The following is a 27,920-nucleotide window of genomic DNA, read 5'->3' as shown; positions in this document are numbered from 1 at the left end:
ATTATAATTAATAGAAACAATAAAATATCACAAAGATAGCATGCATCACAGATTGTTGAATAAAAGGTAAAATAGCACGGTAATTAAAGGTCATGCGAACATAAAGCTCATGCAGCATATAAATTAATTTAAGAGACGTTTCAGTCTAATGTACATATATATGCCAATATGGCAAAAAACTAAAAATTGACAGAACATACGCTAATATAGCATAATCTAAAACAACAATGCATACATTTATGAAACAATATTTAGGAATTTACAGCATAAAAGAAAAATTACGCAAAAAAGTAAAGCATCACTATAAGAACTAAAACTTGTGCATGACAACTATTTCTGGAGCAATAAAAACGCAAAAAAAAAAACACCAAAAAAAACCCCACAACCTAGAACCAAAAATCAATCCTTCATCTGTGTACAGATGGAACATGTACAGATGGGACCATCCCAGGTGTGGACCAGCCTCCGGAATTCTGGGAAGTATTCACATCTCCGCAATTCATTTGGAAGACTGTTCAACACCCGGGCCGCCTCAAACGAGAAGAATTTCTGCCCATACCTTGTAGTTTTTACAGATGGGATGCTGACTGTGAAGTCCCTTCTGAGATCTTTATCAGATTCCCTTAGTTTTACTAAATCACGTATATAATTAGGAGAAATCTTGTGCAGTATTCTAAAAACTTCACAGCCCATATCTTTTAGCCTCTTAACATGTAAAAGAGTACTAACTATTAACATCTCCGGATTAGATACGAGTCTGGATCTGCATTTAGTAATATAGCACAAAAACTGCGTACGTCATCACAAAGCGTGCGATGTCTGCAGACGACAGAATCCACTGACACTGGAGCAGAGGTTAAAAAACTTCAAATGAAATAAGGCTAGCCCATAACCAGTAACAGGATTGTTTTCCAGATGTATATATTGTGAGAAGAAAGCGGTCAACTCGATCCCTCACTTATTTCAACAGGGTTGGTAAGCACCGCTAAGTGACTTCTACCCTCATTCTGAATTCTGTCAGAATTTTTGAAACAGAAACTGAGAGAGTGCTTCTTCTTTTTCCAATTTCCGGCCACTACGAAGATTATGCCAGTTCGTGTGTGCGTAGATTAATATTAAAAGTTTAAAAATCAGGTTAAAAACTGGATAAAAGCAGTGGAAAGTATTTAGTTGATGTGCTGCTGAGGCAATATCGGGTGGCAGCTTCAGCAACACCTATGAGTCATGTAAATGTGTCGGACTTCAGAGCAAGGGTTCTCTGTTACTATACAAGATTGAAATAGCACATATATTTATGCCTATATGACAGTGTTTTCCGTTAACTGTTATTTCTCAAAGTTCACAAATAGGTCATACATGCTCGTTTGTTGTGTATAGGATATTTCGGGGCTGATCAGGAAAACATTGAAAGCAAACAAGTGACCATCTTAATTTCAAGAGTTACAGTTTGTTAACACTTTTTCTCTGGACGCTCCACAGAGATCCTTCTTAAATCCTCATGTAGATTCCTCATGGTCCTGAGTTGTGCATATTAAATCTGATTGATTCAATAATAAATTTGCACAACTTTGATCATAAAAACCAAGATGGTTGAAAGGTGGCCATCTTGAATTTTAATAGGATCTTACTCAAATTGCATATGTATTTCATATGTACGTAGGTTTCCAATGGTCCTTAGTTGTGCAAGTTAAATTTTGGGGCTGATTGAAAGACCAAGATGATCCTTTTGAAATTTTACTTAAATCGGTTCCTCATGGTCCCAGCTTATTGAATTTTGGGACAGATCTTTCTAAAATTATATATGTGGACAAAATAAAACACAGATGTATCTTTGAACTTAGAACTAGAAAGAAAATAGTGTGTCTTGACAATTGAACTGCACCTTGGAAACTTAACACGACTAGTATGATGTTGGCAAATATGTATAAGATTTAGAGTCGGGGGTCATGTCCATCTTTTATATCTATATGCAGGACTTTTCACAAGTTTCATAGGAGGACAGCTCATGATCAGGACTTTATGGTTAATTTGTGATATTATCATTAATTTCTTTCCTGGAATTTAAGAACAAAAAAAATATCAAAAATATATGGATCAAGTTACCATAAATGGCATGCCCAGACAAACACACTTATTTAAGTGTCCAGTGTACTTTAGTGTTACAGCTATAAAGGAGATATTTGTAAAAACTATTTTAACAAATTTCTATTGTCTCTTTTTTTGGGCTACTCAAAATTTGTATCCCGAATAAATGGACCAATTAATTTCCATTCCAAGCCACTTTGTAACATGTGAATAAATGTGCTTTCTTGGAAAATTTAAATTTATATTCATTCAAATTATGTCAAAACTTCATTAGGGAATCTAAACAGACAGGTGGTAACATCTTGTCAGGAAATTTAATTGATTAATCAATGGTGACGAAATGAAATTGAGAGAAAAAAATATTTACACAGTAAAAAGTTATGCAATCTTTACTTCTGTCGTGTTTTAACAACATACTTGTGTGATGTTCCTTGGTTTACAGACAAAAGTGGGTATACCATGTTTGACCAGTTCCCATCCAATTCTGGCCTTCATCTTTGGTCAGATACAGAAGAAACAAAGAATGAGTTCATCAATTACCTCACTTCTGGATTTGGGCTAATTTACCTGATGTGTTTGGGCCTAGCCTATGCCAACAGTAGGTCAAAGGTATGGTTATACATCGGCATTTAAATTTTTCATTATAAAATCAAATTCTGTAACATGTACCAGAGATGCAATATCCTTAACCCTTGACTTAAAAGAGTCCACATTTGCCCCCACTTCAATTTTTGTTTTTGATTCCCTTTATGTAGATACATGTAAATAAACAATAATTGCACATGATTATTCATTATTACTACTGATTCACTGATGACCATAGTAAACCTCCTTGCATAACAACAGGAAGAGTGACAGGGGTATCCTAACAAAATGAGTCTATGACAGATAAATGTCACAGGAGAATATAATTTTGAAAATGAATTTTGATAGTGTACTTCATAGTGATTAAAATTACTGTTATTTTGATACTAAAAATGTCATATTGATGTACATGAAGTAAGCGTGGTGATTCTTTTAATTAGAAAAATATGCAAAAGGTAGGGTCAAAGCCTATGGAGATTTATCATAAGCGTTGGCCTCCGCAGTGATCTTGACGGCTGATACAGGGTAACAAGTTCCTGTAGGTACTGAGGAGCTGTTCCATTCAGTGCCTTGTATGTGTATACCAGAATTTTGTACTGCGACCTGTATCGTACAGGTAACCAGTGCAACGAATAAAGCGCAGGTGTGATGTGCTCTCTCTTTCGAGTACGAGTAACTAGCCGTGCTGCAGTGTTCTGAACCCTCTGCAGACGACTAGTTAGTTTGTCAGATATCCCACAGAGCAGGGCGTTACCATAATCCAACCGAGAGGTAACAAGTGAATGCACCAAAATCTTGCATGCATCTGCAGTTGGAAACTGCCGAATACAGCTGATGTTCCTGATCTGGTAGTAATAGGATTTGGCAATCGCGTTCACTTGTTTCTCCATGTTCAGAGAACTGTCAAAGTATACCCCTAGGTTTTTAACATCCCAATATCATCATCGTGTGCAACATATTCCAACAATTATTTTGATACAGAATATTTCACTATTTCAAGAAAGAATTGTTCTTTTTATTGAAGATTTAAGCAGAAAAGTATGTGAAATTTCATTACTAATGAGAGAAATCCCATTTTGGACATGTTAATTTGAATAGTTTTAAAACGAGTCTATTTTTGATACTTGCTTAAAAGTTGGCTATCCGTAGTATCTTTCAACATCAGGAATTAACCCCAAAACCCCCCAGTAAATTTGTCATATAACACCTTTGAAAAACATAGCTTTCTTTCCACTTTTCCTTTAACTTGAGTTTCTTCATAACCGAAAGTCCTTGGGACTTTGTAAAGTTTTGTAAATGTTGGTGACCTTGAACTTCTTTCAAGGTTACAAGACCAGGGTTTCAGTCCGATGTATATAAGGGTCCGGTACAGAATCCCATTCCCATTTGAAAAATGACTGTGAGTTTTCCCAATTTCAGTTTTTATTTTTCCAATTGGATTAAAAAGCATGTTCATACAAGTTTTCAGTTGTTAATGTGCAAAGTTGAAACAAAGGAGCATTTAAAACACATAAAACAAAAACACTGAAAATTGATGTGTTTATTTATTGCTATACATTTTACTGTAAGGAACAGCTTGAAGAACACTTTTTGCTGATCACATCGCAGGTTTTATTTTTTCTAAACTAATATTTTCCCAAACCTGTACATGTAGGCACACTGAGAATATTTAATTCCTGAATTTTGCCAAATGCCGATGATATTTTCCCAATTCCGCTCAGGGGCCCTTTCCCAAAATAGCTGGCCAAAACCCTGTTAGTTTTATTACCGTATTAGGATTATTTTACTGTTTTATCTTTGTCTCTAACACAACCTTGAATTGTTCTCCAGAGGAAAGATTACTTTTGCAGAATACATATTTATGAGTTACTAATGCTGCACATAACTTTAAAATATGCGTTATATAATAAAATGTTTTGTTATGATACAAAAACAGAACATGTATCAGTATTTACCACAATAAACATTGATAATCAAATCTCCACAAACATGTGAAATAGTGCATTGGTCATGTTCGGCACGCTTAAACTGTATTTTAATCATGGTTTTGATATTACATGAAAATGATTCTGTAGGAAGAATAGTATAAAATATAGGCTACCATTGTAACTTTATATAGGCAAGTTGACAGTGTTGGATATATTTCTCAATTTTGTGATTTGTCATATTTAGGTTTTCTGTCTACATAGCATGTTTTTTTGTCTACCTTACTGTTTTGTGAGCAATACTAAAAAGCGCTATTAAACTGTATATATGTATAGTATTTATCATATGAATACCGTGTTATGCAGTGTCATATAGCCATCACATAAATTATATTTATGTAATGTGTGTAATATCACTACGGAAATTATGTCACAATCGAATAAGTTCAATCAATGTGATGTCTCGTCATTGTGAAGCGGACGTAATTTTCATTGTTTCAGAGGCGGCCAAGTGCAAAATATTTGTTTCAGATCACAATTATACAGTATACTTTGTATTATATGATAAAAAGAATCTGTCGTTCATTTCCCTTCATATCAGATTTATGATACTCGTTTTGGATTTTTCATATTTGCTCGCAGGAGGCTCGCATGCAACATGAAAAATCAAAAACCTGTATCATAAATTTAATATGAAGGGAAACTTATGACACATCCTCTATATGTATGTCATTATATGATATATGTCTCTATATTTTTTTTTATTGTGAACTACATATAGTACTTTAAGTACTTATTGTGAATTTTTGCTTATAGTTATGGTAATTAGACATATTTAACAAGGAATTGTTTCCTGAAACATCAACCTCAGTAACCTTTGCCTATTCAACTAACTACTACTGGTAATTTCTTTTGTCCCCAATATTTGTTATTATGTTTTACTATAAGGAACATTTTACCTGTTCTATCTATTGCGATCGCCTTTTGTCCGTCGTCAGCGGTCGTCCGTCCGTAAACAATTTACATTTTCGACTTCTTCTCCAAAACCCCTGAACCAATTTCAATGAAATTTTGCGGAAACCTTTCATTGCCAAAGGTCAACAAAAATAGTGGTTGATTTGGTTCCCAGCCGCCAGGGGCCTGAGGGGCGGGGCCAAAAAGGGTCAAATTGACTAAAATTTCAAAAATCTTATACTCAAGACCCAGATATGGTAGAATCAAATACTCTTCATAGATGGAAAGGTCTTCAGGTGCTTTACCAAAATTGTGAATTTCTTGACCCTGGGGTCTCATGTTTCCCCCTGGGGAGGGGGTTAACTTTACTATCGTATATATAAGGAAATCACATTTTGGACCAACTTTTGTTTAATTTCCATTGGAAGTAATTCAATTTGAGTTAGCATTATCAGTATTGGATAGCACTTTGATGGTATGCACATATCAGCCCTGACTGACCCCCAGGGGGTGATGGGTGGGGCCAAAAATTTATTATGGCAAATGATACTATGAATATTACATGTTGATTTATAACTTGATTGGAATTATAACCCTGAGTTGACAGTTTGATACTTTGAACATTTTGAGCCAGCTCTACCCCCAAGGGTGCCCAAAGGAGTCAGTGTGCTAACATTTCTTCATTTTCCTTGTTTAGAATCAGAGGTGCTAAATTCAAATACTTTTAAGTCTTAAAGCTGTATGCTAGATATTGAATAAGGTTGTTTTATTGTTTTTTGTCACTTTCAATAATACTTCTGTTCATGTTTTAAAAACAAAAATCAACTCTCTGTATAAATATATCAGAACTCGGGTGACCGTTAAGGCCCATGGGCCTCTTGTTTCTTCAAGAGAGCTGAAACAAAAAGATAATTTTGTATGGCCTTGTAATCCTATCATTTCCTTACTACTGCATGTCTTGTCTATCAATTAGATTAAAGCATCAATGTTAGTGTCATGGATTTGATTATGAATCCCTGCAGTGATGTCTTATTCCTAGATGTAGAGTTAGATTGTGGTAATGTTTCTGTTATTGCTGCTATAACAGTCTCTTGTACATCTCCAGAGATTGTCACTCTGTACCCGAGGCCTGCTTTGATTTATACAAAGTGCCAGTGATATTTCTACTAGGTTTTCCATCACTGTCACAATGTGTTACTAGACTGAATATTGAATATTGTTGCAAAGCTCAGTCATTTTTAAGGCTTGTGTCTTCCAATACTTTATAATATTGTCCATGTGCTGTTACAATTATAACCATGATAAGACTACTGAAAATAATTCCGATTCTTAGCATATTCTTTGCATACTCATTCTTTGTATATAACATTCCATAAAAAAGTGCTTCACTTTGACTGTATATGGTGTGTGTTAAGAATTCATTTTTGGTATATTGTTGGGGATTATAAACAAAGTTTGATATTGAAAACATAATTGTTTATTAATCTTAATTTCTTTCCAAGACCAAATGAAATCTTAGCTAAGAAAACAGGATCAGCTAGTCAGAAATAAACATCTCCTTTTGAATTTGTTTGTATCTCCACCACATGAAAAAGATATACCCGGGTAATCAGTTATTTCACAAAAAGGATCAGCAAAGACACTGAAGATTAGCTCCTTGAGCACGAAAGATAAGTTAAGAAAAGAGGGAATGAACTTCATTACTTTTATACCTGAAGCTAATGTAATGATAGTATACATTGTAAGTGGCGAAGCAAAATTTTAAAGGAGCTTTTATCAAAGATTCTAGTGCAAAGGCTGCATTCCATAGGCGAGCCAGCTGTCTGACTCTTGGTCTGTTAGGTCTGTTAAGACCAAAACCTCTGATCAAACTAACAAAGAACGATCAGTGCTCACTGTCAGTCTGCAAAGAAATGCAAATAACTTGACCTGCAATTTCATATTGAACTCCTTGCTAAGTGTACAAACTGGCAAAAACTCATAGGACATGCGATCTGGTGACCTCTGCTTTTACAATTAAGCAACAACTTTAGAGTTGTCTATTGTCAAGACTATTGTCCTGTGAGTGCCAGATTCCCTCAGAAGAGACAGGAACTCATGCCAACAAGACTGCCCTCATCTCCTGGATATAGATGTACTCTTAGAGCTGATTTCCTGACCACTCTCTGGAAAGGGTATCACCACCCAGGTAAGCATTCACAGAATCATGGTGTGGGCTATATGGACAATGAAGAGGTTATCCCTGAAGGACATAGTCTGGAAGAGGTAACCAAAATGCGAAGTTTTTTGGTGACTGGGTTAAAGGGTGTATGGCTTCTCAATTCCTGGTAGCAGTGACCCAATGCAAAAGAAGGAACATTTGCAAGGGTCTGATGTGAAAGCATCCGAGAAACCAACGCACCTGAACCCTCAGACATGTTCATGAAAGCATGAGTTAAATCGTGAACCTTCAGAAAGACTCTTCTGGAAGGAAAACTTACCAAATTAAGTTGTATTAAACTGCTTGCTGAAGAAAACTAATTTCTGATAGGGGGAAACGTTGGACTTTTCTTTTGACTGATGAAACACTATTATAGTAAAGAGTTTCAGGACCAAACGAATATCCTGCACCACTGATTCACTGACCATGTGCCACATGCTGGAGTCATCAAGCATCAAAAGTACATGTTAACATCAATAATACACAAGTTTCGTAGGAAAGTTGCAACAACCTGTAACTTTTTTTGCTTCGAAAGATCTGAAAAACATTGCTGTTGCATGTGAAACAGCAATATTTCCATTCCAAATTCTTGACTGATAACTGAATGTGATATGAATATGATAAACTAAGCTGGTAAACTGAAGCTCTTTTACAAAATTGTGTTCTCAATATGCTCAAAAGCTGCTCATGTCAGATCTCACATGTAGTTTAAGTTGCAAAATCCCCAGGAGAGTTTGTGATCTTATTAATATATTTGCAAAATATATTCTCATAAGTCTATATTAGCAAAAATTGCTCACTTGAGCTTATGTGATATTTATTTTCATATTTCATCAATCAGTTGAAGTGTTGGTTAGAAAATGGCAGTGAGTTCTAATTTTGGTTAATTGTGAAATGTATGATATAATGCTCAATGTGTTGCTCACATTGGCAACTTTTTTTTAACTTCTGCACATGTGTACCAGCTTGTATTAGCTCACATAAGTAGTGAGGAAATTATTTGCTCAAATATGATTCTACTGCTAACATGCTGCTCATGAACAGTCTCATTTGCAAACAGTTCTCTCTTCGAGCATAATATCCATTTATGTTAGCTTTTTTCTGCATGCTGAGGCTGTTACTATCGATCTACCACATATTGAGGTCCCTTTAAAGTCTGTTTTGGTAGATAACCACAAACGCATTAAAGACCAAATGATTGTTTTAGTATCAAATTTGGTTTATTAGAGAAATTTAACATAAAATAGCTTTAAAAACAGGAAAGAACAATAAATTATGTTTTCAAAAGTATATCTGTATTAGTGCAAATCTTGATAACAACTCTTTTAAGAAATTGTTTTTAAATACTTTTTTGCATTTAAACTTTCACTATTTTCTATAAATGTTTATGCATGTATTGATATGACATGTGGGCAATACAGACGTGCAATTTCACGCGAGTCATATTTAGGAGAAGACAACGTCATTCCACTGGGGGCTACATTCTCTGTCTTTGTAACATTTGACATTTGAAGTATGATGCTAATGAAGCATTGGAGTTTTTGAAAAAGTGTAAACAGCAGTACCATGGTATTTATTGATTCTGCTGCATTTTTAAATCTTGGCAAACAGAGTCTAAAGGACCTGTCACCTCATACTTTCATTTATAGACACATTGCTTTCTGGTCTGAATTTAACTTTTGAAATTTTTCAGTTACATTCATCAAACTTTATAGAATGACTCCCCAATGGATTGAGATGGAACTATATTGATTTTGGGTTTAAGAGGTTAAAGTTCAACGTCACAGTGAAGTTGTATCATGCTGTCGGGTAACCTGGATGTCAAGTGTAATTTAACTTTTCTTCTTAGATTTTAACATTGAATATGGTACCATGGTTTAGATAATTCCTTTTTAATTCAAATTTTAAGGTCAAAAGTCGAGTTCACTGAAATCGTTATAGAATGGATTTTTATTATTATTATTATCATTAATGCCCATCAACACAGGATAGGTCATTAGGGCCAACAAATGGTTGAGAAAAACTAATGCAAAATAAAAACATCAAACAAACTTAAACGTAAAAGACAAACATCAATTTAAATACATGTATTGAAAGTGGCTATGGTGACTCAAATTTTATTAAAAAGACCAACAGCTTTCAAATAGCCTAAAATTGAAGAGACAGTTATGTTTTCGAAAAAGAGATTTAAGACATGTTATGTTATTTTAATATATAGAAATGTTCTTGAGTTGACTGAAAGTGATACAATCTAGTAACAAGTGCTTTACTGTAAATGGTTCCTGACACGCTATGCATTGAAGCTGGACTTCACGTTTTAATAAATAAGAATGGGTAATGTATGAATGAATGACCCATCCAGAGCTTTGTAGCTAGGATGCCATTCATCAATTTCAGGTTTAATAGAATGTAATTTGTTATTTACGCATTGATTCCAATTATTTTGTCACTGTGATTTTATAGATGTTGTAATTAGTGATTTAAAATCAGTAAAATGAAGCTTAAAATCTTCAGGTAATAGTACTGCTTTTGTGGCACGATCTGCCTTTTCATTACCTAATATCCCCACATGTCAGGAAACCCAGCAAAAGGTAAAATGACATTTTGAGGTAATATTATGTAATGATGTTAAGATTTTTCAAATCGAGATATTCTTTAAATTTTTGTTGCGAAGGCTCTGTAGAACAGATAGAGAATCAGAATAGATAACTGATTGCGGTACATAATTTGATTTAATGTGCTCAAGGCCGAGCTAAATAATATGGGCTTCTGCGGAGAATATTGACACATCATTCAGCTAGCATACAACAGTAGCATCTATCGCTACCAACGCTGCGGCAACTTTATGATCATCTTTAGAACCGTCACTATAAAACGACTGAAAGTCCTTATATTTTAACTGCAGTTTTGAGAAATTTGTTTGAAAAAGGTCAGATTTGGTGTCAGAATGGAAAACTGATTTCCAACTATTTTGTGGTGCATCTCTTGGGATTTTGTTATTTTACTTTAGTTGAGATAAGAAAGTCAAGGACATAAAAAACTATTTTTGAGTGTTAAGATATTTCCGTTATTCTACTGCAGAGTTTATTCTTCTGTATTATTTAACAGACATTACCAAGCAGGCTGTAGTATTAGCTAGAGGCTTCTTTTCTTTTTCTTTTTATGTTGAGAAAGGTAAATGCTGTCTAACATTAGTTAGAACCTTTGAATCCTTGTTTCTATCAAGCAGAGAAGCCTTATGGGATTATTTGCTTTATTTCTTCAGTCAAGCATTATTGTAGTGCCACCCAATGAAGATGTGGAGGATGAGAATTCACTGCACAAGTATCTACTGGTGTTGACAACATCACTTGCACGAGGTTAGATTGTTTATACAACCACCAGTATTATTGATCTTTTATAATCCCCTAATTAAACAAAAACATCATGAATGTGACAGCATAGAGCCTCTTACAGAAGGAATAATTTGTTTTTATACATGTATAGCTATGTTAAAACTGTCACAGATCACTAATGGTAGTAACAACAGCCATGTTAATGTAAACTGGTGAGAACCATGTTAAAGCAACATGTAGTTATCCAAATAATGTCACAAGACTTCATCTTGTTATGTACCAATAAGCTATTCATTTTCTTTTAATATGTGAGATTGTAATGCATTTCCATTATCTGTTATCTAGATAGATTAATTCCCAGAATGTAATTTTTTGACAGGTTACATTTTGTGCATGATTTTACTGATTATGTAGTAAAGAAGCCATATGTGGCTGAACTGAACATGGACAGAATCTGTCATCACTTACCAGTTGGTTTGAACACTCGTTTAAAGGTCAGAGGTCTATGGTTCAAATCATAGTTTTGCTATTGTATTTTTAGCTCACCTGGAGCGAAGGGCCAAGTGAGCTTATGTGATGGTGCAGCGTCCGTCGTCTGGTGTCAATATTTTACTTTAAACAACTTCTTCTTAATAACCAAAAGGCCTAGGGTGATGATATTTGGCCAGAAGCAAACTAGGATGAAGGGCTACCATGTTTGTTAAAATAAATGACATTCACTTATATTCAAAGTCACAGGGGTCAAATATGTTAAAAACCTTTAAACAACTTCTTTTGAATAACTAAGAGGCATAGGGTTACAATATTTGGCCAGTAGCATGTTGTGATTAAGGGCTACCAAGTTTGTTCAAATGAATGACCTTCGCCCATTTTGAAGGTCAAAGGGGTCAATTGTCTTAACAAATCTTTTAAACAACTTCTTCTGAATAACAAGAAGCCTAGGATAATGATATTTGGCCAGTAACATGCCAGGATGAAGGGCTACCAAGTTTGTTCAAATGAATGACCTTTACTTATTTTCAAGGTCACAGGGGACAAAGATGTTTAAAACCTTTAAACAACTTCTTCTCGGTAACCGAAAGTCTGAGGATGATGATATTTGGCCAGTAGCATGCTGGAATAAAGGGCTATCAAGTTTGTTCGAATGAATGACCTTTACATATATTCAAGGTCACTGGGGTCAAATATGTTTAAAACCTTTTTACGACCTCTTCTTAATTAGCCAAAGGCCAAGGGTGATTATATTTGGTCATTAACAGGCTGGGATGAAGGACTACCAATTTTGTCAACATGAATGACCTTCGCCTATATTCAAGGTCACAGTGGTCAATATATGTTTAAATCTTTAAATGACTTGTTCTGTATAACCAATAGGTCTAGGGTTATGATATTTTGCCAAAAGCATGCTGGGTTGGAAGACTTTAAACTCTGTTCAACCTAATGTCCTTGTTCGACATTCAAGGTCACAGGCGACATATGTTTAAATCTTTTAATAGGTTCTTATGAATCAAACACTGATATTCTGTCTGTAGCTGTACATGTATTTTAGTCTACTTTTAAGACTACAAGTGTGAGATTAATACCAGGTGAGCGATTCAGGCCCATTTGGCCTCTTGTTTGTTTTGTATTACAAACATTTAAATTGAAAATCAATGAAACTTCCATGAAATTAATTAGACACTTTCTGTTCAGGTTCTAGCTGCTCCTCACATGCCAAGGTGTTCCTACAGATAATTGGTCAAAATGTCCAATCCAAGTACTACAATATTAAGGTGTTTGCCAGCAACAGGTTCCTGCTGCAACGAGGCAATACAGATATACTTCTGATACGTACCAAAGGTAGGCACACTTCAGAACAGTTATGTTGTGCAATGATATTATCTGAGTTTTAATACTAACTTAGAGTTACTTTCCAGTACAGGACCCCTATAGATCCTCTCCGCTGGACTTGATCGTTGTATCTCATCAAACTCAAAGTCTGCTTTTAATCAGTGCTCTAAAGATGCATAATATTTCGTGTTTTTTTCACCTTTTATCTAGTCTATTCTTAAAGGAATTTAAGAATCATGCGTTTACCACCTCCGATGGTAAATTATTCCAAATTTTCACCACTCTAATTGTAAAATACTTCTTTCTTTTAGATGTTAAAGCTTGTTGTAGTTGTATTAGTGTCACTCTATAAATTAAAAAGTTTTTTTTTTTTTCTCAAGTTTTTGAAATAGGCTTATTTACCAGGAAACTGCAGTATATCAAAGACCAATGCCTAAACAAAAATGATACAAGATAAAACTTAGAGTTAGTTATAAGAAAAAAAACAATTTTGAAGTAAAATGAAGTGAGCTTTTTGGAGGTACATGCGCCACTACCTTTTTTTGAAGCCAACAGCCAGTTGGGACAGGAATTCATCTACTGTTGACTACATAATCTTTTAAAAAGAATATTTTCATATCTGTACTTGAATTAAAAATCAGATTTGACTTTCTGAAGAGAACAGTGCCAGATATTTAAATCCTTGTGTAAATGTGTCTGAATATATAGAGGCAATATTTGGTATCTTTGTTGTTTAAGACTAATAGACATCATGGAAACAATACAATGATGTCACGTCGTCAATTCATTATCATGACATAAAAGCTGGTGTCAGCTGTCTTTCTCAGCCCCCTGTGAGATTAATAGAATCTCTCACCCCCTTGGGGGTGAGATAGGGGAATCTCAACCCGAGGGGGGAGATTCTTAAGTTGCCTCGTGCGTGTTTGGCAAATTAAGAAACTTTCCCCGGGGGTTGAGATTCCCCTATCTCAACCACAAGGGGGTGAATGATTCTTTTTCTCTTACCCTGTTTTTACAACATATACACATTGTAATGTTAACGTTACAGGCTAAATTCAAGGTTGACTTAACGTCATTGTATTGTTGAAGTGACGTCATACTAGGGTGAGACAAGGATATCTCACACAAGTAAAAGTGGGGATACACCTGTCCATGGTAGGAGAAAGAGTTATCTCTTCCCTAGCAACAACGGGATCACTCTGTGAAGTATGTGAGAAAAATATGTACCTCACCATTTCTAAGTTACATATGGTAAGCTGTATAAAACACAGAAAAGACCAATGAAAACTGTTTTGATTGACAGATTACCTGGGCCCCCTGCAAGAAGTCAAAGTTGTTGTGTCTGGATTGAAGACTGTCACATGGTAGGTGATTGTCCAATGCTTGAAACAAATTCAGAAAATGTTATGTTTTATGACAACATTAAAGTCCAAGATTTTTGCCTTCTATAGAACAGACAGAGTGATTGACATCAATTCCATATAAAGGTCACCATCCAAGTGTTGTTACTTTTGATGCTGATCTAAAATTACAAAATGACCACTATGGCATTTGATCGGTTGAGACATATTTGACTTCTCAAGAATGATTATAAGTTCCTTCTGAGGACTTCAACATCTTGCTGTTACTTTTCCTGCTGATCTGAAGACTCAGGATGACTGATCGGCTTCTTCTCTATTATTAAGTGATGATAATATTGACAAGTAGCATGAAGGGATAGAGTACTATCAAGTTAGTCCAAATGAAAGACCTTTATCCACTTACAATGTCAAAGGGGTCTGCGTTATTAGCTCACCTGGCCCGAAGGCCCAAGTGAGCTTATGCCATGGTGCAGCGTCCTCCATCCGTCCGGCGTCAATATTTTACTTTAAACAACTTCTTCTGTATAACCAAAATGCCCAGAGTGGTGATTTTTGGCTAGTAGCATGCTGGGATGAAGGGCTACCAAGTTTGTTCAAATGAATGACCTTCGTCCATTTTTAAGGTCACAGGGGTCACTTGTCTTAAAAAATCTATATACAACTTCTGAATAAATAAGAGGCCTAGGCTAATGATATTTGGCCAGTAACATGCTAGAATGAAGGGCTACCAAGTTTGTTCGAATGAATGACCTGGACGTGTATTCAAGGTCACAGGGATCAAATATGTTTAAAACTTTTAAACAACTTCTTTTGAATAACCAAGAGGCTTAGGATATGATATTTGGCCAGTAGCATGCTGGGATGAAGGTATACCAAGTTTGTTCAAATGAATGACCTTGACTTATAATCAAGGTCACAGGGGTCAAATGTGTTACAAACCTTTCAACAACTTCTTTTGAATAACCAAGAGGCATAGGGTTACGATATTTGGCCAGTAGCATGCTGTGATTAACGGCTACCAAGTTTGTTCAAATGAATGACCTCCATCCATTTTCAAGGTCACAGAGGTCAATTGTCTTGACAAATCTTTAAACAACTTCTTCTGAATAACTAAGAAGCCTAGGATAATGATATTTGGCCAGTAGCATGCTGGGATAAAGGGCTATCAAGTTTGTTCAAATGAATGACCTTCGCCCATATTCAAGGTCACAGTGGTCAATATATGTTTAAATCTTTAAATGACTTGTTCTGTATAACCAATAGGTCCAGGGTTATGATATTTTGCCAAAAGCATGCTGGGTTGGAAGACTTCAAACTCTGTTCAACCTAATGTCCTTGTTCGACATTCAAGGTCACAGGCGACATATGTTTAAATCTTTTAATAGGTTCTTATGAATCAAACACTGATATTCTGCCTGTAGCTGTATTTTAGTCCACTTTTAAGATTACAAGTGTGAGATTAATACCAGGTGAGCTATTCAGGCCCATTGGCCTCTTGTTTTTCGAAACTTTTGGACAACATCAGATTCTATATACCGAAAAGGTCTTGGGTGATGGTATTTGGGCATCAGCATGGAAGTTCTTTCATGTTGGGTCAAACAAATAATGTTGACTGTTATTTAGGACTACAAGGGCCAAATTTGTTGATATAGTTGGGGGTGGGTTTAGATGACAAAACCATGTGATCAACCATTTTAAGGTCACCTGGCCCAAAGGGCCATGTGAGCTTATGCCGTACTGTGGCGTCCGTCATTCATCCGTCAACTTTTTCTTTTGAACGACTTCTTATGAAGAACTGTTTCGATCGACTTCTTCTGAAGAACTGTAGGACCTGGGGTAATGACATTTGGCCAGTAGGTACCTTGGATGGAGTGCTATAAAGTTTCCTCATTAAAATGATCTTGACCTACTTCAGAGGTCAAATATGTTGAAAATTTCAAACAATATCCTAAGAACCATAGGAACTAGAATCATGATACTTGGGTATGTTATGTAGACCAACAGTGCAAATATTTTTCTCCATTACCGAAATGAGGTCAAAGGTCAACTTTAAATGCTAGTCGGGGGTCAAATGTCAACTTTGGTTAAAAGCTTTAACAATCCTCATCTCAAGTTCCATAAGGCCCAGGGTCATGATATTTAGCCAGTAGGTACCTGGGATGGAGTGCTTTTAATTTTCCTTATTAAAATGACCTTGACCTACTTTCAAGGTCACAGGGGTCAAATATGTTTAAAAATATTTCAAACAACAATATCCTAAGAAGCATTCGGTCAAGAGTCATGATACTTAGGTATGTTATGTAGACCAGCAATGCTAATATTTTTTTCAATTACAGGTATGAGGTCAAAGGTCAACTTTAAATGCTAGTCGGGGGTCAAATGTCAACTTTGGTTAAAAACTTTAACAATCTTCTTCTCAAGTTCCATAAGGCCCAGGTTCATGATATTTGGCCAGTAGGTACCTGGGATGGAGTGCTATAAAGTTTTTCATTAAAATCATCTTTACCCACTTTCAAGGTCACTGGGGTCAAATATGTTAAAAACTTCAAACAACTATATCCTAGGAATCATTAGGACTAGAGTCATGATACTTGGGTATGTTATGGAGACCAGCTGTGTGAATTGTTTTCTTTATTACAGTAATGAGGTCAAAGGTCAACTTTAAGTGAAAGTCAGAGTCAAAGGTCAATGTGGGTTAAATGCTTTAAAATTAAAATTTCAAGTTTCAAACAACAATATCTTCAGAACCGTTTAAGAGATGTTAAAATGTCTTGTGTTCTAGTTACCATATTTGGTCTTAAGTTACCTATATGTCGGTTTCATGTAACAAAAGAAACAGGTGAGCGATACAGGCCCTCCGTGCCTCTTTGTTTATTTTTCCGTGGACACATAACATATCGATATTTACCCTGTAACAAATAAAAACGTGACTTTAAAACAATGCACACTGACACATTATAAGTATCACTGAAACCTAATGTTAACTACATTACATGTATATTCTAATATGAAAGATTTTACATGTTACTTTTTCTAAAGAAACGTAAATGTACTTATAAGTCTGACAATAACTCTGAAAAAGGTATGTATACATTGTTTGATGCATATTTGGTACTGGCGTTAACCAAACTTGTTATGTGCTTATTCGTTTACATAGTAACTGTTATGTACTTACAGGTTCTTTTTACAGGTTACATATGCTAACTTCTGTGTGACACTGGGCACACATGCTGGACTTATGATATGTTCTCTATCTATTTCTCAGGATCTATTTAAAAGAGGAAATAACTACTAACGATGCTATTATACATATTGAAGAGTTTTATGATTAAATGTGATTTATCACAACATACATATATTATTAAATATTTACACGTAAAAACATATTCTGATATTGCACAGATGACACACAAATCACAATATTCATTACAATATATTGAATGTGTAAAACTGGCTTTTCCTTGATATTTTGGAAAACTGATACAATAGATAATCAGAAACTGCATAGAGTAGAATTAGTAAAGGATCTGTACAGCTGGAGTTGCGTGAATTTCAGTTGGTAAATAACATTCAGTGAGTTACTAACGATGTCGTCAAGTCCGTTTAACGATATCTGTTTAAAGTGACACCAATATTGATCACCTAACAGATGACAAATACTACATCACACATGTCAATGTGATTTTTTTTCTCCGCAAATTTGACAGCTGACCCCTGTGATGTTGAAAGTAGGTCAAGGTCATTTCTTTGATGAAACTTTTACTACTCTATCTAAGCTTGATATTGGCCAACTATCGTACATTTAAAGTCTTTGTTATTAGAAGTTGTTAAAAGAATTTTTACACATTTGAGCCCTGTGAATGTGACCTTCAAAGTAGGTCAAGGTAATTTACTGGAGGAAACTTTATACTACTCTGTCCTAGCATGCTACTGGTAAAATATCATTACCCGGGGCTTTCTGGTTATGCAGAAGTTGTTTAAAGGTTTTTCATATCTGACCTATGTGACCTTCAACATAGGTCAAGGTCATTTATTTAAATAAATTGCATAGCATTCCATGCCAGGCATCTACCGGCCAACTATAATTGCCCTGAGCCTCTTGGTTGTTCAAATGAGTTGTTTAAAGGATTTTATTTATTTGATGCCTGTGACCATGAAAGTTGGTCAAGGTCATTTATTTGAAGAAAGTTTATAGCACCGCATCACAGCCATGCTACTGACCAAATTTCATGACCATATGTGTCTTAATTATTTAGAAGAAGTCATTCAAAAGTTTTCACACATTTGACCCCAGTGACCTTCAATGTATGTCAAGGTCATCCAGTTTCCTAAAATTCATAGCACTTCATTCCAGGTACCTACTGGCAAAAAATATCATCACCCTAGTAATCTTGGTTATTAAGAAGTTGTTTATAGATTTTTATATATTTGACCACTGTGGCCTTGAAAGAAGGTTAAAGTCATTTATTTGGAGAAAGATTATAGCACTTTGTGCCAGGTTCCTACTGGCCAACTATCATTGCCCTTGGTTTCCTGGTTGTTCAGAAGGATTTTTTTTTTTTTTTTTTTTTTTTTTACATATTTGACCCCTATGACCTTGAAAGTTGGTCAAGGTCCTTTATTTGAAGAAACTTTATAGCACTCTTTCCAAGGTACCTACTGGCAAAATATCATGACCCTAGGTCTTTCAGTTCTTAAGAAGAACTTGTTAAAAGAAAAACTTGATGGACAATGCAAGTCGCACCATACCATAAGCTCACAGGCACTTACTGCCAGGTGAGCTAAATATGACCCTGCTTCATTTATACCTTTAACAGACGTCTTTTGAATAACCAAGGGGCCTTGGATGATGATAATTGGTATATATAGCATTATTGGATAGAAGTCTTATCAAGTTTGTTACAATGAATTTGATTTTCGCATCCTTTAAATTTCACAGCACAATTTTTTTCATTATAGAACAGCCCTATGTTGAAGGATCAGAAGAGATAGTATATAAAGTTATGAAAATGACAATACAAAATTTGTAACTCCTATCTTCCCACATCAGTCTACAAACTTATGATATCCTAATGGCCCTTCAGACTTGATGTTACCTCAACCAGTTACAGTGAATACATTGATAGATGTGACCAACTTTTAAAATGAGAGATCATATAACAAAACATTTTATATTTTGTAAAAAAAAATACAAAATCTAAAAAACTTCATTGTTTAATATATATGTATGTATGTTTCACTCTTTGTTAAATATATTATACTGTCATAAAATATTGTTTCAGCTCTTGTGAAGGTTTAGAATAAAAATTGCTAGTGTCTTGAATGACTGTTATACTCTGCCATGAATTTGAGGACATATCACTTTTAGAACGTATCTGTTTTTCATTGATTTGTAATTTTATTGTCATCGGAGGATCCTATCGGTCCTTTTATCTTTACATTGACATTAATCTCTCAGAATCAAGACATTAAATAGATTAATGTAATTACGATTGGACTAGATTTACTTTATAATTGAAAGGAGATGTTCAGATGCTATGTGGATCCAAGTTCACATACAAACAAAAGAAAAATATTTGCCTCCAATTTCCTGATTTTGTGCTGTGTATCATAGACAAATTGGCCAGCTAGTGTGGTGATGTCTGTGTAATGCCAGACCAATGACAACCAATCCCTGCTGGGAGGCTGCAGGCCCACCAAAGGCATCAGTTTATGAGGACAAGTTTACTCTGAACAGTTATTCAGATGGGTTATTCAATAGTTTAATGTTTTGACAGATGTAATTTGCTTTTTGTGACTTAGTTTTCTAGAATGATTTACAAATAATTATAGTCATAAAGAAGTAAGGAAGAGATGAAATGGTGATTTAATTGAAATCACTTTACAGGTTTTAATTTCATGGTAGTTAGAATGAGGCACACTTAGCTGATAATTGGGGGTTTTGCAAGATCACCTTGTAAGGGAAAATATTGTGATAAGAAGTTAATACATTGTATATATAAAGTGATTTTATCGCCATATTTAAGGCATCAACCCATTGTGTTTGGCCTGCTAATTACTGAATCAGTTATTTGCAAAGGAATGTTAAAATTTGCTAAGCTGAAGAATTAAATGTGTGCTCTTTGCATTTAGGATGGTATTGGTGTAATTTTTTTAGAAATTAAGGGGTCCTAGCTAACTGTGCCATCGCCTTTAAGTTTTCATAAACAAAAAAGAAAGATCAATTTTATCTTTCTGTGTGGTACGTTCTTTTGGTGCGTGAAACATTTTCAACAAATATTTTTTATCATATTAGCAGATACAAGGCCGTGTTTTCTGTGGTTACCATTTCCGTCAGGTTGCCCAATGTCAGTTTCCATTCAAGTTTGAATTTGACAATACAACATGACTGGTCCTGGACTGACTCAAACAGATTATGAATAGAAAATTTCCATTTGTAGTAGCTCTCGGTGTTATGCTATGATAACAACATTTTGAGTTTATGCATGTAGGTTATATATATTTATACAACTGAAATGAAAATGTTAACCTGTAAACCAGTTAAAAAGTATGCAGATTTCAGACTCATTTATATAAAAGTGAGAGAAAATTGAAATTTTTGGATGGAATATATATATTTAAGTTTGGGAACTGTGAACTTTACGTCCCTCCCTTAGTCTGCACGTTTTCTTAAAAAATAAAGATAACCTTATTATTTGTAAACCCTAAAGGTATATTTGGACTTAAACAAGGCCATGAGCCTGTGGACCTGCCATCAGATCTCATATTTTACACTATACCTGTATCTGTCCTGGCCTGAAGTCTCTGCATTAGGAGAAATAATATAGACTGTATTGGTATTTACAAGAGGTGTCGTTCTGGCATTAAAAAGTATTGATTTTCCTGTTCGTTTCTGTATTGAACTTTAGTGCTGGTACATGTACAACACATAACTATATTCAATATGACTAAACTCTCATCTAGACGACATGCCATTTGATACATACTGGTACTTATCACTATGGCTAACAAGATTATAAATTTCATGTAAAATTACATAAATGACTAAGGCAGAACAAAGACAATATACTGTAAGACAAAAGAAAGGAAATACTTCTTTATTTTTTTTCATTTGGGTTAGATAGTTTTGAATATAAAATAGATTAATTACAGTGAAATTGGACGTTTTAAATTAAATTATCCATGATTGAATCGAATATAAAGTTACTGCAATTAGGATTTTTTTTGTTATTTTTGCTCCATTAAGAAGTGTGTTTGCATTATAAGTTATTATAATTTTATGGATACCAATAATATTTTACATCAATAATTCAACACCAATGTGCTCCTTGATTTGTATGATAGCATATATATCGGTGTGTATTGCGACCTTTACAGTAAAAGGGGAGATAATCTCGTGTTACATGATAGTCTGTTCAGTGTCCAAGTAGTGGTGCATTTTAAATTACTTGAATGACAATTGAGGATTGGGATCCCAATGTAATTATACAAATCAATTAGTAAGGGAGGTGAATAATTGCTTTGTCAGTTATCTCATAAACCCCTCATCAACACATTTAGTACATATTTATACCATAGTATGGTAATATCAACTTCTACACCTGATAAGATTTTGGTAGTCATTGGTCAAGGTTAAATGATCAAAGGTCACGGTTAACTGTCATCTTTTTCAACTTTTGAATTAAAAACTTAGCTTGTGTACAAGTTGTTTCGTGCACCCATCAATAAATGTAGTTTGTATTTACGCTTTAGTAGGGTGACGTAGAGTTCTACATCTGAAAAGATTTCGATTTATCAGTCAAGGTTAAAGGATCAAAGGTCATGGACAAAGTGGGATGGGGTGTATGTAATATGAGTTTCCACTCGCATTGTTTTTATTACTATTTAAGTATTACAGGATAGCCTAATCTGTATCTGTTCCCTATCTGTGTGTGTAGCACCCTGCATGACAACACTGGTATTAATATAATACAAACACAGGTCTCTTTCCCCAAGGGTTGAGTTTCCCCAATATGATCCAAAAGGGGATGAATGATTTTTTCTTTCACCCTGTTGACCAGGTGGATTATTATAAGACTCTTTCATGCCCAAAGGTGTAGGATAGGGAAATTCCACCCGAGGATTTTGCAAAATTTGAAAATCCAGAGGGGGGAATTTCCCTATCCTGCACCATTGGGCATGAAAGAGTAGTTTTCTTTCATTCCAACCACCAGAATAAGCTCAGAAACCATGAAAATGCGTTTGAACTGGCCATTATTTTGAAAATATCATTCCCCCCCCTGAGCTTTTTAGACGAAAAACAAATCGGCCAGCTGGAGTAAGCATATCCCATTTTGGCAGGAAAATTAATCACATCTTTTTAACGTATACGGTAAATATATCATAAAAGGTTTTTAATTTCATCACATCACCTTTTCCGTTTTGCGGCATCGGAGAGTTCCAAATTTGTGACATCACGTTATTGTCGAGCCATTGTGATTTCACGTCACGTGAAATGGGGCTGTAAGATAGAAATTTCTTACCCTGGACAGCTCTATCTTACACACAGGGAAATGAGAGAAATATATTTATATATTATAATGCAATGTTGACATTACATGGTCAACACATTGTTGATGTGATGTCAAAGCATTGTTGATGTGACATTGTACAATTGTCATGATTTGGATCAATCCTTCCATTGCAACCCAAGGGCTAGAAATTGAGTGTGTCATCATGGTAGTAGTTGTTGCAGTAACTATAGACCTCTTCATGTGTCTTTTTAGTGTTATGTTGAGAAATGTGAATTCAGGATAGAAAATTACGGTTGGCAAATTGTTCTCTAAATCTGACTTGACTGTACATAGTATAACTGATGGGGAGCATAACACCAAGAAGGAGGGGAAAATATTTGCTTTAAATAAGTTACAATGGGAAAAGTTTTGATACACCAAGACAAGCCAGAGTAAGGGAAACCCCAGTCTTTCTGTGTTTCAGGAGACCGAGCTCTGTGTCGGTGACTTGCATGACAACAGGAGAGACTTACAGTGTGGACTGTCGACTCATAGGTGTAAATGATACCACCTCAGAAGGGGAGGGCGGCCTTGTCTTTTCTTGCTCTGATGACAGGTTTGGTGTCTTATTTATTCATAACTGATATATAATTGGTTTGTAATTTAAACCACATCCTAAACACAGTTTTAAAAGGCATATTTTGCCAGAGTATCATGAATGGACTTCTGACTACCAGTAGGTATGCTTGTCTTATCATATGAAGGTACGGTATCACATACTTAACTATAAGTATATTGCAACTGCTTCTGACATTTTGAACTTTGATTCAAAATAAATAGATATTGGTTTCCTGAGTATATAACTATATTATTGCCAATGTTTCATGTAAGGTGTTCCGACTTGGTAATTAATCTAGGTTCTCCCCGAGATGGTGTTACTGAAATGGGAATGCAAGACCAATGTTGATGTTTGATCTTGACTTCAGGTACCAAAGTGAAGGTTTCTGATCCATACTGTCTATAGATTCGTGAATAGAATTTATATTTGGTGCCTATAAGGAAAAGGGGTCACTGCAACCTCTATTCTATAGTTTTTATATGGAAACATGTAGAGATGTGCGCATACCCATAAAGCCACTGCTTCAAGTTAAATATAGAAATTTAATTTTTCACTAATAACTGTTTAAATACTAAATTACTATATTCCCTGTGTAAGTATTCTCTTTGTAAATCAATTGATTGGTTCAATATTGACATGCTTGTTTTATATAGGAAATTGTGGAGTTGCCATGCCATCTTGAAAAGGATTGTCACATTTCACCCCTGGTTATCTCCATTCAATGTGCCTCTAAGGTTTGGAAAGTTCACACCAGTTGTCAGCACCAACATTGTCTTCCTGGCCTTGATTTCACTGATGACCTTGACCTTGGTGGGTTACATCCTGACATCTGTCAATGTCACTGACAATTTCTCTTTGGAAATTGAGTGTGTCATCATGGCAGTAGTTGCTGCAGTAACTGTAGACCTGTTAGTATATCTTTCTAGTGTTATGTTGAGGAATGTGAAAGCAGGAAAGCAAGAAATGATTGACAAATTGTTTCCAAAATCTGACATGACTGAACATTATATAACTGATGGAGAGCATTACAATGGAAAGCAAGGGAAAGTATTCAGTTTAAAGAAGTCGGAGGTTTGTTTTAATATCTCAGAAAGTGAAAGCTCTGCACATGATGCAAGAATTGGTGAAAAAATGTCAGATACACATTTCAAGAGCTGTTTTTCAATAGATCTTGTGCAGCCAGAACAAAGTGGCCATATTAAACCAGATGAATATTTATCGGAACCCTACCAAAGTCATGGAGAACAACAAGATGTGACTGATGTAAGAATTAAGGGTTCAAGTCAGGATATGACTGGGACCAGGAATGTGTTCAAAAGCTGTACTGCTTTTGAAGTTTGTCACTTGGAAGGAGGTTCACATGTAGAATCAAGTACTTCAGATGTAGGGATATTGTATATGGATATTAAAACAAGCTTGTCTGGACTTGATGAATTAAGGGATATCGATCAGGACAGCAACAATTCAGCGGGCAAAGATGGTCACAGCACAAGAAAAAAAGATGGAAAAATGGGGAAACATAACATGAAATCTTTGACAGAGGATAAAAAGAAATGTGCACAAGGTGGAACCAATGATGACAAAGAATCTGCAAAAGGACTGGGTGCTCTTGGGAATGTAGTGACTTCAAAGACGTCTGTATTTGGTACGGAGAAATTCGATGAATTCAAACATAGTTTTGCAACATCAGAGAAATGTATGGATCTAGATGCAGAATCGGACGAGTTCTTAAATGTTGCTCACTCAGAATTCCAAATAGACATAAATGAACCTTTACATTCAGTAAGTAATGAGTGGCCCAGTACCACTGATTCATACAGGAAGAACTGTCTTCCTAGTGCCTCTGTCCCATGTAATCACACAGTTACACAGAGTCAACCACTAAAACCCATAGAAGAGAATTTATTGAAAGTAGGCTGTGTGGATGCTACAGTACAGGGCAGTTTGACCAGGACAGAAGAGTCTCTTGGAAGTTCTTTGCTCAAACCGAAAAGAGAGGAATATCCTAAGGCTTCTTTTTACTCATCCAAATCAGAAGAATCTGCAGGAAATTCTTTATCCAAATTAAGTGAAGACGATTCTCTGGAAAGTGCTGTTTCCAAATCTGTACGTGGGAAGGTACAACACCCAGAAGCACAGGGACAATCCACAAATTACCATCTTAATAAAGAGGTAGAAGAGGAAAGTTCAACATTCAAGGCAAGTTTTTTGGATGTGAGGGAGGACGACCTTTCCTCTGATCAGGTCAGCATACATGTGTACCTTACTGATGAAACAAAGTCTGAGGATAATGGAGAGCATTTCTTTGAGATAGAAAACAAAGCATCTGACAACCAATTCTACTCCAGCAGGCATAGTAAAACAGGTTAGTTAGAATGGGATAATAAACATTTCATCATATTTATCTTCCATTAATGTATTTATTTTCATGAGGGCTATTTCAGAGTTGATTATATACAGGAAATATTTTGGTTTAAAATGGAGTAATCTAGCTTTTAAAAGTTCTTAGCCCATTTGTCCAAAGGGCAAGAGAGAATAAGGAATGGCACAGCATCAGTCATCTATCATCTGGCATCAACTTCTTTTTTTTAAACAACTTCTTCAATATCACAGGGTTTAAATGTGTGAACATTTAACTGCCTCTTGTTTACCAATAGTATGCTACGGGCTATGAAGTTGTGCAAATGAATTACCTTGACCCACATTCAAGGCCACAGGATCAAATGTGTTATAACAGAAAAAGACTGACTCTAAAGGTTCAAGTGCTTTTATATATGGCCAGTAGCATTATGAGATGGGGGCTATTAAGTTTGTTCATGTGAATGACCTTGCCTGACTTTCAAGGTCACAAGAACAAATGTGTTAAAAAGCTTATACAACTTCTTCTATCAAGAGGTTCAATGTAATGATATAAGGCCTTAAGCATGCTAAAGTGACTGATCTTGAATCACTTTCAAAGTCATGGTATCATGTGTTTTAAAAACCTTCAAACATGCTCTGCAGAATAACCAAGATACCTAAGGTCATGATATTTTGCCAGTAGCATGCTTGAATAAAGGGTTGTAATGTTTGATAAAAAGATTGACTTTAGTCATCTTTCAATCTCAATTGGGTCAAATGTGTTGGATCATTTAAATTATTTTTCTGCATAAACTAAAAGCCAAAGGTAGTGATATTTGGCTAGTACTATGCAAAGTCGAAAGGCTATATCAGTTTTGTTAAAATAAATGATTTTGACTTACTCTTGGTCACAGAAGTCAAATGCTCTATTTCAGTGCTTTAAGGTAGCTAAAGGCTAATGTGTTAAAAATCTCAAAACTGAAGTGTCAGCAAGGTTTGACTTTGACCCACTTTGAAGGTCACAGATAGGTCATTTGCAAACAGAATTTAATTATAGGTAAACAATACAGGCCGATTGGGACTCATTTTTATAACATAAATGTTGATTTATGAAATTCAAACTCACATATTAGGATAAAAAATGTTCTGCATTCATCCAGTTGTACCCTTTAAATAAGACAAAACTATCCAAAAATTTATATATAGACAAGGGATTCATGTAGATATTCAATCAGAGTGCAATGCGACTAAGATCCAACTTAAAAAAAATTAAACAGTGATTAAAAAATAAAGTGATAAGCCCACCACATCACAAAAATCCATTCTAAAGTATTTCTTACTATTTTTAAACATTACTATTTGCAATAATAGGATCAGGAATTTTAAAACAAAATTATACAGAGGTTGAGTTTATGTATATTGTTCTAAATGACTACATGTAATTTTCATTAGAATCCTTAGGGAAGGATGAACCCATTGGTCTTCACTCTGTCTTGCTGTCCCAAAGGAAGACAAATGTAACAACCTCCGAGTCGGACAAGGTACAACAGCAGATCGATGAGAGACTTGCACAACTCCAAAGAAAGGCAAAAAGATTTTCTATGCAGCTGCTGTTACAATTCTGTGTGACATGTCGCCTGCTGTTGACCAATGTCAGCTCCAGTGTCCTATACAAGAAGACCAAAGTGTCTACACAGACATGGTTGACCAATGTAACAGAGGAACAGGTGTTCAGTGTTCTACACACAAACAGAATATTGGAAATCCAAAAAGGTATACATTGTATATTTTTGATCAATTTGATGCATTACATTTTTTCATACCATCAAAATTAAGTATCTCTCCTACGAATGAAGGGGCCACTCATTAGGACTATTACATAAAGTGCTATCTTGCTGACATGTTATCACCAACATGTTAGCTTGATATACTCATCCAGTGACAAACTGACAACTGTTTAACCAATCTCCTCAGTCACAACTGCTAAGGTCTTATGAAAATGGGTGCCTAGCTAGGAAGACACCCCTGTCAAAAGAAAGAGTTACATAACGGACGTGTCAAAAAAAAGACAATGGGGGCAGCAGATTATTTTCGGCTTCTGTAATGTCCCCAATGCAGAAGATTGAGAAGATAACCTCTGGTTCTACAGGGTGCCCCTCATTAGTTGCTTCTTACCGTAACATGCAGTAAGATT

The 27,920-nt window shown here is 35.3% G+C and overlaps 1 protein-coding gene across 4 annotated transcripts in view; it reads left to right on the top strand.

The window, feature by feature from the left end:
• The first annotated feature begins 828 nt into the window (after window positions 1-828).
• The window catches only part of LOC110443069, a 44,804-nt gene continuing 17,712 nt past the window's right edge, over window positions 829-27,920 (top strand). For 2 of the 4 annotated variants that reach the window (XM_021487045.1, XM_021487043.1), the window contains exons 1-8: window positions 829-975; window positions 2,528-2,694; window positions 11,015-11,108; window positions 12,777-12,923; window positions 14,218-14,278; window positions 23,252-23,383; window positions 24,040-25,751; window positions 27,179-27,499. In XM_021487045.1, the coding sequence (XP_021342720.1) occupies window positions 2,545-2,694; window positions 11,015-11,108; window positions 12,777-12,923; window positions 14,218-14,278; window positions 23,252-23,383; window positions 24,040-25,751; window positions 27,179-27,499 (2,617 nt within the window). In that variant the 5' untranslated portion in view covers window positions 829-975; window positions 2,528-2,544. Of the gene's footprint in view, window positions 1,101-2,527; window positions 2,695-11,014; window positions 11,109-12,776; window positions 12,924-14,217; window positions 14,279-23,251; window positions 23,384-23,684; window positions 23,754-24,039; window positions 25,752-27,178; window positions 27,500-27,920 lie in introns of those variants that run through there. The other 2 variants (XM_021487044.1, XM_021487046.1) reach the window with 2 other exon arrangements.

This window comes from Mizuhopecten yessoensis, unplaced genomic scaffold (genome assembly GCF_002113885.1).
Source record: "Mizuhopecten yessoensis strain PY_sf001 unplaced genomic scaffold, ASM211388v2 scaffold716323, whole genome shotgun sequence".
Lineage (NCBI taxonomy): Eukaryota > Metazoa > Mollusca > Bivalvia > Pectinida > Pectinidae > Mizuhopecten > Mizuhopecten yessoensis.
The sequence above is the reverse complement of the archived record's forward strand: the minus strand, read 5'-3'. Positions and strand labels throughout refer to the sequence as shown.